The following is a 12,964-nucleotide window of genomic DNA, read 5'->3' as shown; positions in this document are numbered from 1 at the left end:
TGTGGCAGAAGAAAGAGGTCAGTGAAACTCTCTTAGCCTGGTCCCAAAAGCTCAGCTGAAACCTCTTTGGGGAAAGGGTTCTATAGCTGGGGCAAATCCACAGCAAAGGCCCTTAATCTCTGAAGGAGATCTTCATGACTGGGCAGGTCCATATTTCTTTACTCAAGTTTCTTAGATCCTGGCCTTCCTCCCATCTTGAGTTCAGGGTAGCTAGTAACCAATAAACAATCATGCAAAACAACACATAATATAAATCACAATATTGTAACAGTAACAACTAAGCAGCATAAAATATCAGTAAAACCACACCTGAAAATAGTTTACCCCAGTATACAAATGCCTTGTCAGTATAAAAATATATGTGCTACAGTCTGTAATGTGGAGCAGATAGTCCTTGATCTAATCTACTACCTACTGTGTGTTTTAAAGAAAAACTAGTATCCTGAATTGTACCTTAAACAGATGGGAGATCTTTTAACAGTGGTTAACAATGGTAAAATGTATGTTCCATGTTGCTGGTTTCATTAATTAATCTTAGCTCCAGCCTTTTAGAACCCAAGGGCACATTTGGAATACTAAGAGTGTCATGGGTACCACCTCAAAATGTCTGCCATCAGGTTAGTAGTGATTAACGTTTGTGGTAGACAGCCAAAAGAAGACAGCAGAAGAAGAGGATCTAGGAAGACAAAAAAGAATGGGAAGGCAGAGCAGCGCAATCCTCCTACAGTCATTAGAGCAGCATATCTGGGGCTTCAGTCCTCAGCTCTCCGAAGTTCCTGCCAAGATAATTCTGCTCCTGCAAAATAAAGCCATTGAACTCCAGAAACTTCAGGAGCAGCAGGATGCCAGAGAATGTGAAGTGGCTGCCACCTGGCACACCTCCACTGCCCATCATAGGAAATGCTTTGCAGGTGAAGACCAACAACCTGACTGGTTATGCCGTGCTACCCACAGCCCTCACGCTCACCAGGCAATACCCTTTCCAAGAGGAAGGCAAAGCACCAGCCTCAAGTCCCCCCCCCCCCCCGGTTTCCTAAGAAATATGCCACTGGGCCCATGTGTTCCCAAGATACAAGAAAAAAGCCCAACAAAATTTGTAAAATAAATGAAGATTGGGAGGGGCAAGGTGCTCCTCAGATCTGGCAGAGATTCCAGATTTAGCTACTGTGCCTTGCACCAGTTGGCGTTTCTGTATAGTTTTCAAAGGCGTACAATTTACTGGCCAGTTACCCCTGCCCTGGTATGCATGTTCAAGAAGGGGTTGCAAATGGAAGATCAATCTAGGTTCCTATTTTAAAGGAGGGGCAGTTAGAAACCACTCTGTGCCCGTGTGAGCTCATGAGCACGCAAAGAGATAAGCGCAGGAGAAGATGGTTTAAGAAAGGAGGAAGCCGCGTTTGGGAATAGTTACTTTCTTGCTGCAACATTTTGAAGAGCAAGCTCCTTGGTGAGGTTCTTCTCAGCTGTGCGCAGACGCGCCCTTTAATTAATTGAACATCTCACGAAATCAGCAACGCAACAAGCCAAGCCCAATGAAATAGAAACTTTTATTATTTTATTTTTCAATTTATTAATGAAATAGAAATGAGCCTCGGAACCGCCCCCTAGCGGTGACATCAGGGCTACGGTTCCTATGGTAGGAGGGCCCCTGCTTCGAGCCCCGCCCACACACCCTGTCAGAAATCCCGCCCACTGCCCCGCCCACCTGTGCTTTCAACGCCGCTCTGCGTCCTTCCTTATTGGCTGACACGCCCCGTGACGTTGTAGTAGGCGGGATGCGCGGCGGCGAGATCCGAAATAAGTTTGTTTTGCGTCGCTGCTGCCGCCGCTATTTTCCCGCGCGGGAGGGCCCAGCCAGCTACCTAAAAAGCAAGCGCTTCCCTGCCGGCCTCGTCTTTTGGTTCCGCTGGTCTCCCTGGGCGCGTGGCGTGAGGGGAAGGGGATGCCGAAGCGCTCCTGCCCGTTCGGGGACTCTTCCCCGGTGCAGCTGAAGACCCGCGTGAGGCTGAGGGAGCTGAGCCAGGGCGTCCAGGGCGAGCGCTACCGGCGCGAGGTCTTCGGTGAGGAGGAGGCGGCGGCGGTTGGGCGCGAGGGAGGGTCTCGGAGCCGTGTTCTCGCGAGGACGAAACTTTGGTCAAGGGCGCTGTTGCTTGACCAGTGTTTCGCTCTCGCGAGAACTGAGTTCATACTCTCGCGAGAACTGGACCCTTCAGCGGGGTGGGGGTGGGGGAAGGAGCAGAATGGAGCAAAGCCCCTTTTATTCTGGAAGGGGGAGATTCCTCCGTCTCCACATCTCCCAGCCTTTGCTAAGCACACAGCTCAAGCCTGCCTGGTGTATGTTTCCTCTGAAGGGAAAGCACTCTGCACATGCCCAGGGGCAGTGGTTCTTTCCTGGAGTGCGTTGTTTGAAGAGATTTCCTCCCTCTCCTCTGCACCTCTCAGCCTTTCCCTGCTAAGCGCACAACCGAATTAAGCCTGCCTGGTCTCTCTTTCTGCACATGTCCAGGGATCAGTGGGTTCTCTCTTGAAGCGGAGACCTCCCCCCGCCTCCCAGCATTTCTAAGTATAGAGGTGCTTGACCTCGAACCTTCCTGCTTTTTCTTATGAAAGGAGAGCACTCTGCACGCACCCAGGAATTAGTGGTAATAATAATAATAATACATTTTATTTATACCCCGCCCTCCCCAGCCAAGGCTGGGCTCAGGGCGGCTAACAACCAATAATAAAAACGAGTTGAATGAATACAGCTTAAAAACAAGATTAAAATACATCATTAAAACAATTAAAATGCAGCCTCATCACAGGAGGAGAAAGGGAAAAGAAAGAGGGGGAGGGAATCAAATTGACTCCAAGCCAAAGGCCAGGTGGAACAACTCTGTCTTACAGGCCCTGCGTTGAGAAATCAGATCCTGCAGGGCCCTGGTCTCATGAGGCAGAGCGTTCCATCAGGCCGGAGTCAGTGTTGAAAAGGCCCTGGCTCTGGTTGAGGCTAATTTTAACTTCCTTAGGGCCCGGGACCTCTAGGGTATTGCTATTTATGGACCTTAAGGTCCTCCGTGGGGCATACCAGGAGAGGCGGTCCTGTAGGTACAAGGGTCCTAGGCCGTGAAGGGCTTTAAAGGTCAAAACCAGCACCTTGAACCTGACCCTGTACTCCACCGGGAGCCAGTGCAGCTGGAAAAGCACTGGGTGAATATGCTCCCATGGCAGAGACCCCATGAGGAGCCTCGCTGCTGCATTCTGTACCCGCTGGAGTTTCTGGGACAGCTTCAAGGGCAGCCCCGCGTAGAGCGAATTACAGTAGTCAAGCCTGGAGGTGACCGTCGCATGGATCACTGTGGGCGGGTCAGGGTGGGAAAGGTAAGGGACCAACTGCTTGATGCGGCAACTGGTACAGTTTAGCGATTTTTACACTCCAGACTTCTCTTAACTGCCTTCGCCTCTTTAGGATAGGAATGGGCATCATGTGATGAAACACATGGCAGACCAGCTCTGCTGTGTTTTGGGAGGGAGATTTCTGATTCTACTACCTTGGTGCTCTGGACTTCTACCCCAAAATCCTCCCTTGGGGGCACTAGCGCCTAGGTAATGCTATTGTGCTGCTTGCCTTGCATCTTCTGTGGATGCTGAATCGGGTTCTGTGAACAGGGCCTTTTTACAAGAGGGAAATAGGATTAAAGTACTACTCAGCAAATTAGCAGAGATATATTTTTTCTCTCTTTAACCTGTCAAGGAAGCACAAGCAGTTGCTGGGGAGGCTGTGACAGCCTAGTTCCCCTGGCTTTGGAAACCACATGCAAATTGAAATGGATAGAAATAAACATTGTCGTAAAGCTGTGGTTGCCGCTCCACTTTGAAGTTAGGCTTGAAAGAAGCATTCTGTTTTAACCAATAGAAGAAGTTGTGTACTTGATTGCAAGTGTGTGTGTGTGTGGTGCCCAAGATCCCCCCAAAGTTGGTGACTCCTGCTGCAGAGCCACTCTGCATTGCACTTTCTAACTTTAATCCTGGTTACATTCTGCAGTGTGGTTTTAAGATTTCCAGCCCCTTGCTAATTAATTTGGTTTGATCTCCATTGTACCTCGCTTTATCTACATCACACATTGGTGTGCTTTTGTGTGTGAAACCACACAGCTTTGCTTTTGTGCACATGAATGCATGGCCATGCATCTGGTGGAAGGTGCATATATCCTCCTGCCCTCACTGTACACAAATATTCTGTCTCTCCCCCTCATTTTCACCCTACGCTGCATTTCCTATGCCCTAATTTTGGCATAGTGTTCTTTGTGCCACAACTAACACAGCTGCAGGGATCTGTGCAACATAAAAACCTTTAAATGTCAAAGCTGGTATATCTATTACACGTTTAAATCTAAGAATGCAATGCATGTTGGGAAATCAGGTTCTTATTACTGTATAAGCTGTTGCTTGGACATAAAAAAAACCCTTGACTTTAATTAACAACTGGTGGTTGTAAGAGTTTGTGTTATATTAAGTTGATAAAATACAAAGTGCAGATGAGTTGCGTATGTTTGTTTTTGTTCCTGTGTGAGAGGAATCTGGGGTCAGTGCTTTATCCTGTGAGTAATGAGCAGTGACTGAAATGTGGACTGGTGTTCTCATAATGGGGGATTGAATTCTGATGGGGATACAGTATTGGGAAAGTAGGGTCTGTTACTTGGGTTGTTGCCATCTGGGCAAGTTGTGAGCTACTTCACATTCTCGGAACCTAGCAAGGGATCTGTAGGTAGCATAAAGAAGCAGCCTTCCTTTCCTCCTATGATGTGATCATAGAATTTTAAAGTTAGAAGGGACCACAAGGGTCATTTAGTCCTACCCCCTGCAATGCAGGACACTTTTGCCCCATGTTGGGCTTGAACTTACGACCCTGCAAGTGCTCCAATTGGAGAACAGACTTTGCCAAATAATAATAATAATAATAATAATAATAATAATAATAATTTTTTATTTATACCCTGGCCAGAGCCGTGCTCAGGGCGGCTAGCACCAATAAAATTTCAGTAAAAACATAATAAGAAAAAAAGAAAAAGAACAATTTAAAATACAGGTTAAAATGCAATTCAAAACACAGCCTCATTTTAAAAGTCAAAATCATAAAGGGGAGGGAAACATAAGGGTCAGACTGAGTCCAAACCAAAGGCCAGGCAGAACAGCTCTGTCTTGCAGGCCCTGCAGAAAGATGTCAAGTGCTGCAGGGCCCTAGTCTCTTGTGACAGAGCGTTCCACCAAGTTGGGGCCAGTACTGAAAAGGCCCTGGCCCTAGTTAAGACCAACCTAACCACCTTGTGACTTGGGACCTCAAAAATGTTGTCATTTGTGGACCTTAAGGTCCTCCGTGGGGCATACCAGGAGAGGCGGTCCCGTAGGTACGTGGGTCCTAGGCCGCATATAGCTTTAAAGGTCAAAACCAAAGGTGTCATGGGCTTTGAAGACACTCAAACTCAGGACGAAAGGGAGAAACGTGCTAAGAGGAAGGCATGCTTGGCAAATCCACACCGTGATCAACTCCCGCCCGGAAACCTATGTCCCCACTGTGGAAGAATGTGTGGATCCAGAACTGGCCTCCACAGTCACTTACGGACTCACTGCTAAAACCCTGCTTTGGAAGACGATCTTACTTGGCTGTGAGTGGTCGCCAAAGAAGAAGAATGCAGGACACTTTTGCCTAATGTTGGGCTCAAACCTACGACCCTGTGATCAAGAGTCTCAATGCTCTCCTGACAGAACTAAAAACTGTTGCTGAATTGCTTTGGGGGAGGGGATGGAAACGTTTAAGAAATTTGGGAGAAGATCCCTACTGCTGGTAGTTATTACTTGCTTGGATTGTCATCACTCATGACTGTGATATCTAAGAACATGCTAGGTTCTGGATTCAGTCCTTGGTGTCTGCAACTCCCAGTCAGCATAAACTTTGCTGAACTAGATGGGCTCCTCTTTTGCTGAACTAGATGGGCCGCTTTCTTCTTTGCTTTCCTCTGAAATGGAAGCCCTTTTCTGGGTAGGAGAGCATGTCATAATTTGATACAGCAGACTTCTTTCTTTCTTGGGGAAGATGATATTCAGTGGAGTGGGGAACCAGTTCGAGATAGTTTTCCGTTACCATTCCCACCTTGTCCTTTTTTGCAGAGAAAACGAAACAGCTGCTCTTCAGGGGTGCCCAGGCATACATGGATAACACATGGAATGGTAGCACGGTGGCAGCACAGTCTCCAGAGCTGCTTGCAAGCAGACCAGAAGCTTGCTCTCGGCTTAGTTGCAGCGGACAAATGTTAATTGGGCAGGATGGAAAACTTCTACAGCCCTGTGCAAGAGAAACAGGTAAGTAAATTTAGCCGGCTGTCAAGTACCTGTGCAGCGGATTCTTTTTCTGTTTGCTTTTCTTCTGTTGGTTTGCAATGTTAAGTTTGGTGTAACTGTGATATGCATGTACAGTGGTACCTCGGGTTACATACGCTTCAGGTTACAGACTCCGCTAACCCAGAAATATTACCTCAGGTTAAGAACTTTGCTTCAGGATGAGAACAGAAATCGTGCTCCGGCGGCATGGCAGCAGCAGGAGGCCCCATTAGCTAAAGTGGTGCTTCAGGTTAAGAACAGTTTCAGGTTAAGTACGGACCTCTGGAATGAATTAAGTACTTAATCCGAGGTACCACTGTATAGAGCAATTGACTTGCTCCAGTTGGGCTTCTCTGAAGGGAGGAACTGTGGCGTAGGGAGCAAACTGAGGCTCACAGGGCATATTCAGGTGGTCTGCGGCATTTCTGTGAAGAACAGCAGGCACAATTCCTCCCTTCAGAGCAGCTCAATAGGATTCCATACGTACCATATAGTTTAGATTTTGGCATCGCAGAACCTTGGACTTGATGATCCTCAGGGTCCCTTACAACTCTACAATTCTACGTAGATGGCTTGAAGATTGCCACCTGCTTTCTGAAATGGGTGCTTTTTCTGACACTTGATGCTGAAATCTATTCTAACATACAATCTGTATGTTTCTACACAGCTCTGCCGGAATGCGTTTCCACGGCCTGCTCCTCATGCGTAAGAACAGTTGACGTCAAAGAAACTTGCTCTCAGTGCGATCGGCACATATGCCACAATTGCAGCAAACTCTGCAGCTGTTGCCATGTAGTTGCTTGCTCCTTGTGTTCTGTTACAGAGTAAGTGTCCGCGCGGACTAGGCATGAGTTAAAACTTCCTTCCTTCAGTTGGTTTGGGACACACTGCATGCTGAATGTAGCAAACTGGTTAGTAATAGCATTCCCCGCAAAATTGGTTTGGAGTGGGACATATGCCAAAAGCTGTAAGGAAGCATTGGCCCATTGTGTCATAAATGCAGTGGCCTTTGAACCTTGGATTGTAGTTTGAACCTAGGCAATTAAGAAAATTGAGGAGAGGGAAAGGCAGTCTAGCTTAGCAGAACTCCCTGCAAATATTGGCATCAGAAATTTTCTCATGCCCTGGAGCGGGGCTGGAGAACCACTTCCAACCACCAGTGAGCCAAGTCCCCAGCCCTTCCAGGCTATTTTAACAGTGTGGCAAATCAAACTTGCGAGCAAAGGCACAGGCCGTTGCAAGCACTGACAACCAGCTGATTAGCACTGTGTGCAAAATCCACTTCTGCCAGGCAGCAAGCCTTTACCTGGTCCACAGGTAAAGGGCAAGAGATGGGCTTGGCCTTGGCATCAACAGCCTCGTGGGCCGAATAGGGAGGCTTCCCAGCCTGGGCTGCTTTGGGAGGAAAAGAATATACATAAATAAGCTCCCATGCAGCCAACATGAAATTGAACCATGAGTAAGCATGAATGAGTTTGAATGATTCCCCCCCCCCACCAAATATCCACACACTATCTGTTCCTGCTGTTGCTGATCTCCCGGGAACTAAGCAGGGGAGGAGTGAAGCAGGCTTATGATGTTCCTATGAGTATCCACATACCGTATTTTTCGCTCTATAAGACGCACCAGACCATAAGACGCACCTAGTTTTTGGAGGATGAAAACAAGGGGGAAAATACTCTGAATCTCAGAAGCCAGAACAGCAAGAGGGATCGCTGCACAGCAAAACCTGTTCTGGTTTCTGGGATAGCTGTGCAGCCTGCATTCGCTCCATAAGACGCACACACATTTCCCCTTGCTTTTCAGGAGGGAAAAGGTGAGTCTTATCGAGCAAAAAATACGGTACTTTGTTTAGCCATGCCTAGCCATTGTATGGCTTAGCATTGCATGAGAACTGTGCCATTGTTTAATCTGTTGCAGTTCACGGTTACACCTGCCCACCTACATCTCTTAAAGCAGTTTCCCACCGTAGCTAAATACATCTTGCGTGCACAGGTTATTCTGGTGTGGGCCTCGATTTAATCCAGCAAGGTGATTCTTTGGTTTTTCGGCTTCCCCCACAGCTTAATTTATTCAGCCTCACGACTTCCTTGGATATGGTAGAGGTGGAGCTGGTGTTCTCTTCCTAAACTGTACAGAACCGAAAGATGCACTGAATTGCCTGTTACCTTCTTTCTTCTAGGTCCAATGACGTTGGTGAGCGAATACTTTGCAATGGCTGCTCCATGTTTGAGGACTAAAATGCTTGAAATGACTAAGTTTTAAGGACATAATTATCTCCAGGATCTGTAAAGGAACTTGTTTGTTTAAATAGCTGGACAATTCCCGCCCCACCCTCCATCTTGCTACTGTGACATTGTGGTGCCGCTTTATAAATAGTGTATATTTCTATAACTAATTTTAATAGAATAAACTTTTTATATTATCTCTCATGGAGGGTGCATTTGGCTAGCCTTGCTGGCATCTGTTCTGATAAGGCGGAAGAGTTTTATTCAATTCCTTAGAAAAGCAACGTAATAGAAGGCTGAAACTCGAGGGAGAGCTCATTCTTCAGAAGCGGAGTCTGGTTTGATCCGTTGCTTCTTTAGATAGGGCTGAGACAAATGGACAACTGTTGCCAGACAGTGTAGACAAAAGTGAACTACAGGGGCCAGTAATGTGACTGAATAAAGCATCTTCCCGTGCCCCTAAACTTTGAGGTGGTCAGAATTTGATTCAAACTATTCACTGTAAAACCTCCCTTTTCAGTGGCTTGGATCATTTAAGCATCTTGTGTTTGCAGCATCCAATACTACTTCTAAACAGACTGTCCAGATTCAGTTTGTTTGTCTCTACTCCCCAGTTCTTAAATAATGCTTTGTTAGCAGTAAAGAAATGAGCCATCTAAATTGTTTTATATATATATATTTATAAACCTACTTATATGACTTATTTTAACTCCCTTCCAAGTAAGAGTGTTTCGGTATGCATGAAAAGCTGAAACAACCCTGCTGACATAACCTTCAAAGAGACTCAACCACAAACTTGTAGACTCTCCTGATACTACACTAAGTGGTCACGAGTCATATCATAAATGCTGCCAAGTGGTTGTTCACGACACCAGTTGCATTACATAGGGAACAGGTAAGTAGGAAACTTTAGGTACTTTGAACTTTTAAAGATCAGTTTCACATTGGACACCCATCAGGAAAAAGTCAAGACAGAAAATGCTGAGGGAGAGCAAGTTATAGCAGGCTGCATTTTGGGATTGGTTAATTATCAGAGTATCTTTATTTCAAGCTAGAGCGGCCACATTTATGTCCAAGTAGTAAAAATCCACTGTTGTAAAGCAGGTTTTGGATCTGAAAGCTTGCCGTGTGTGTTAAAAAAAACCCTATATGCTGCTCTCAGCCAGATTTTATTGCACAAGTGAACCCTGTGTAGCAGCTTTTTCTTTGGAGTGACTTTTTTCTCAAGCTTCAGCCCTGTTTCCCCTCACCAGCTTTCCCCATTCCCACCCTCTTCCTTTCACACTCACTCGCTTGAGCTCAGCAGCATGGCTTCTTGCGCATCTCTGTACCAAGTCTGATCAGTCTCCAGGTCGTGGGATCTTTGTGACAAAGATCTGCTAATGAGATGCTCCTTAAACACTTCCCATTTTGTATTTGTTGGAAACGAAGTTCTCATCATGGTCGAACTCTCGCCTCTCCCCCCGACTTTTATGGCAGGTATATATATTTTACGTATAATGTAAAATCAAACACACACCTCAGTCTGCTCCTTTTTCTACTGTACAGTGGTACCTCGGGTTACATATGCTTCAGGTTACATACGCTTCAGGTTACAGACTCCGCTAACCCAGAAATAGTGCTTCAGGTTAAGAACTTTGCTTCAGGATGAGAACAGAAATTGTGCTCCGGCGGCGCAGCAGCAGCAGCAGGAGGGCCCATTAGCTAAAGTGGTGCTTCAGGTTAAGAACAGTTTCAGGTTAAGTACGGACCTCCGGAATGAATTAAGTACTTAACCCGAGGTACCACTGTAGTTTCTTGGCAACAGCTTGTGTGCCCCACCTTCTTATAGCAGGCTGATAATTCAGCCTTTAGCAAGGCTCTCCCCGATCCATTGCACAGCAGGCAGAGAAAAAGGTGCATTGAGTTTTGCACTTTCAAAAGTCTGCATTGTTCCACCAAAGGCAAGGCCCGAGCTAACTTGTTAAAGCACATTTTATTGAAGTATTTTGAGGGAAACTTTCATATCATAAGTAAAAATACTAGAGTTGAATGTTGTAAAAAACAAACAAAAAAGAACACACAAAATGATGGGATTTCATGTAGAGGGAAAACTTGAGGGTACATTCCCTTTCAAATTAAAAAAAAAAAGGTGTTAAGGAACTGCAGTATATTCAATCAACTTTTTTGCACAGATAAGAGAACAGAAACAAAAGCATATCTAAAAAGAACATAAAGCCACAACTGAATAAACTCATTCGCGGCACAAGCGAGCGTTCAGAAATCCTGGCCCGTGTCAAAAGGCAAAGAGACAATTTAGTTACAAACGTCCGGCAGATTCAAAATGAGGTGGCTTCTGTGAAAATGCAAAACGAAGTGATAATAAAGGGCAGGGCATGGGGGAAGAGAGAGCTCGCTTTTCGAACATGTGAAGTTTCACCCAATTTTTCTTTTTTTACACTCATCTGCAACTGCAAAGGGCAGAGCTTCCTCCTCACCAGGGATGGGGAACTTGCAGACGCATGGATGTTGTTGGATCGCAATGCTCATCGGCCCCTGAGAGCGAGCACAGCAGTGCTCCAAAGGGCCACACATTCCCCACCCCTGGATCCAAGTGCTGGTGTTGCCGCTGAGCTTTCCTCCCCACCCCCCTAAAAATAATCATTAAAAATGTACACTGAAGCGAGTGACGGAACACATGGATGTAGTAATATCAACGTGCATTTCACGTTCCCATTTTTAGAACTGCCTTTTATAAATATACGAACAAAGCTATGGCTTCGGTGCCTGAAATTTGACTTGTCAACTCGTTTGGCAAGGTGTTTCGTCGCTTAAGAATATTGTGCGGTTGCTGTCGGCATTCCCCCCCCCCCTTTCCTTTTGTCATTTAATATACAGGCATGCCTGCCCACCCCTCTCTCTGCTGGTCAATTCTGCAACTAAGAAGCGTTTGGGTTTGGGTGTTTTTCCCCAGTTGAAGTTGGTAAAACTGGCTCGTTTCTCCAAGGCACAACTAGTAGGAAACTGGGATGAGAATATAGTCTGGGAAGATGAGTGCAGAAAGACCCTTGTACGACTTCTGCTGGTTTCAATGTGGCCCATGGCAAGAGAAAATGCCCGTGGATATCTGCTGGTATTCAGCAAGATTAAACCTAGATAAATACACTCAGATGGAATAATTAAAACTCACTGCCTTTAGTAGACTACCCCCCAGTGCACTGCAAAATATGGATAAAGTTCCATACAGCTCCATTTGATATGTAACTGTGTACTGTCTTTTAAGAAGGCGTGGTAGCATAACTATCGGTTCTGATTTTACCTCATTGAGGCCGTTAGTGCCATTCCTATAATTAGTATCTTAACTTTGCTGACATTTTTTTGTTTCATTTCTGTCCAAATAGCGGCTGAACCTATTGTTATCTCCAGAGTTTGTTCCGGCTATTTTTGCATTGTTGCTTGTATTGCACTACCTAAATCTGTCTCTCATCCTAAATATATCTAATTATTCAGAGTGCAGGTTCACTACTTACATAATGAAATGGTATGCAATAAATTAAAAAAAAAAAGAGGTTTTCTCAAATGGTCACTGCTGCTGCTGCTGCTAGGTTGAAAACCTTAAACTTCTTCTTTTTTTAACTTTTTAATAAAGTTTTCCACAAAAAAAACCCAAAACCAAATAATAATGGAAAATCTGAAACTGCTAGAAAGAAAACAGTTTTGGTGCATATTCTTAAAAACCAAAAAAAGGTCGTTTTTCAGAAGAAAAAGCCTTTTTCTTACATTTTTAATTGCGCTCTATGAGTGGATCCTTTGTCTTCCTTCCTCAAAATTGCTTCAGAGATTCCGATTCAAAAATGCATCAGGATTGTTTTAAATACACAACCTGTGAGGCTTCCTACAAATTCAACTAAACTGTAGTACAAACATAGTTTGCAAATCATGTATCGTAGAGAGATCTCTAGTGTCCGTCGAAATTATAAGGTCCCCAAAATGCAGTCTGATTGGTTCCTGTGAATGGATAAATGAAACACTAAGCCGTTCCGCTGGCCGAGTAAGAGAACTGAGGGAAGTGCGGTCGTCGCTCGCTATCGACGTAATCCATATTGTCATCTGGAAGCAGAAAGAAAGCATTCTGTTAATCTGCCGAGATACCAATGTGTGCAATGCTTTACAAGCAAGGCTTTAAAGACTTCAGGCTTGTCGGGTCTACTTTGTTTTAGTTTGTTTTGTTTACCCAAGACGTACTAACCAGAGCTAGATGCAAAAAGATGTGCTGTGTTACAATTAAAAAACAGGGTCCTCTGAGCATATTCCGAGCTGGGAATCATTGAACTAAACTGAGCTCACAGTCCTTTCACACAGGAGTTAGCTCCGGGTTAGGGGCTTTATGCAGAAAAGTC

At 45.3% G+C, this 12,964-nt stretch overlaps 2 protein-coding genes and 1 long non-coding RNA gene across 3 annotated transcripts in view; 1 reads left to right on the top strand and 2 right to left on the bottom strand.

The window, feature by feature from the left end:
• Positions 1 to 1,826, bottom strand: part of LOC310766656 — a 174,451-nt gene extending 172,625 nt beyond the window's left edge. The window contains exon 1 of the long non-coding RNA XR_014550306.1: positions 1,706 to 1,826. This is a non-coding gene — a long non-coding RNA (uncharacterized lncRNA). The remainder of the gene's footprint in view (positions 1 to 1,705) is intronic.
• On the top strand, positions 1,751 to 10,652 carry SIVA1 (SIVA1 apoptosis inducing factor). Its single transcript, XM_083621364.1, has 5 exons — positions 1,751 to 2,060; positions 6,148 to 6,339; positions 7,025 to 7,181; positions 8,540 to 10,132; positions 10,379 to 10,652. Exons 1-4 carry the CDS (start codon positions 1,943 to 1,945, stop codon positions 8,595 to 8,597), a joined length of 525 nt encoding a protein of 174 aa, XP_083477490.1. The 5' UTR covers positions 1,751 to 1,942; the 3' UTR covers positions 8,598 to 10,132; positions 10,379 to 10,652.
• The window catches only part of AKT1 (AKT serine/threonine kinase 1), a 111,297-nt gene continuing 108,874 nt past the window's right edge, over positions 10,542 to 12,964 (bottom strand). The window contains exon 14 of the mRNA XM_083616809.1: positions 10,542 to 12,674. Coding sequence (XP_083472935.1) covers positions 12,595 to 12,674 — 80 coding nt within the window. The 3' untranslated portion in view covers positions 10,542 to 12,594. The remainder of the gene's footprint in view (positions 12,675 to 12,964) is intronic.

Source organism: Podarcis filfolensis (assembly GCF_964270895.1).
Source record: "Podarcis filfolensis genome assembly, chromosome: 1".
Taxonomy (NCBI): Eukaryota; Metazoa; Chordata; class Lepidosauria; order Squamata; family Lacertidae; genus Podarcis; species Podarcis filfolensis.
The sequence above is the reverse complement of the archived record's forward strand: the minus strand, read 5'-3'. Positions and strand labels throughout refer to the sequence as shown.

What these genes read in the sequence shown, in the direction of transcription:
- SIVA1 (XM_083621364.1), top strand. Translation starts at nt 1,943, where the DNA reads ATGCCGAAGCGCTCCTGCCCGTTCGGGGACTCTTCCCCGGTGCAGCTG. An exon ending in GCCCTGTGCAAGAGAAACAG is followed by an intron (nt 6,340 to 7,024) that starts GTAAGTAAATTT and finishes GTTTCTACACAG; the next exon opens with CTCTGCCGGAATGCGTTTCC. An exon ending in TCCTTGTGTTCTGTTACAGA is followed by an intron (nt 7,182 to 8,539) that starts GTAAGTGTCCGC and finishes TCTTTCTTCTAG; the next exon opens with GTCCAATGACGTTGGTGAGC.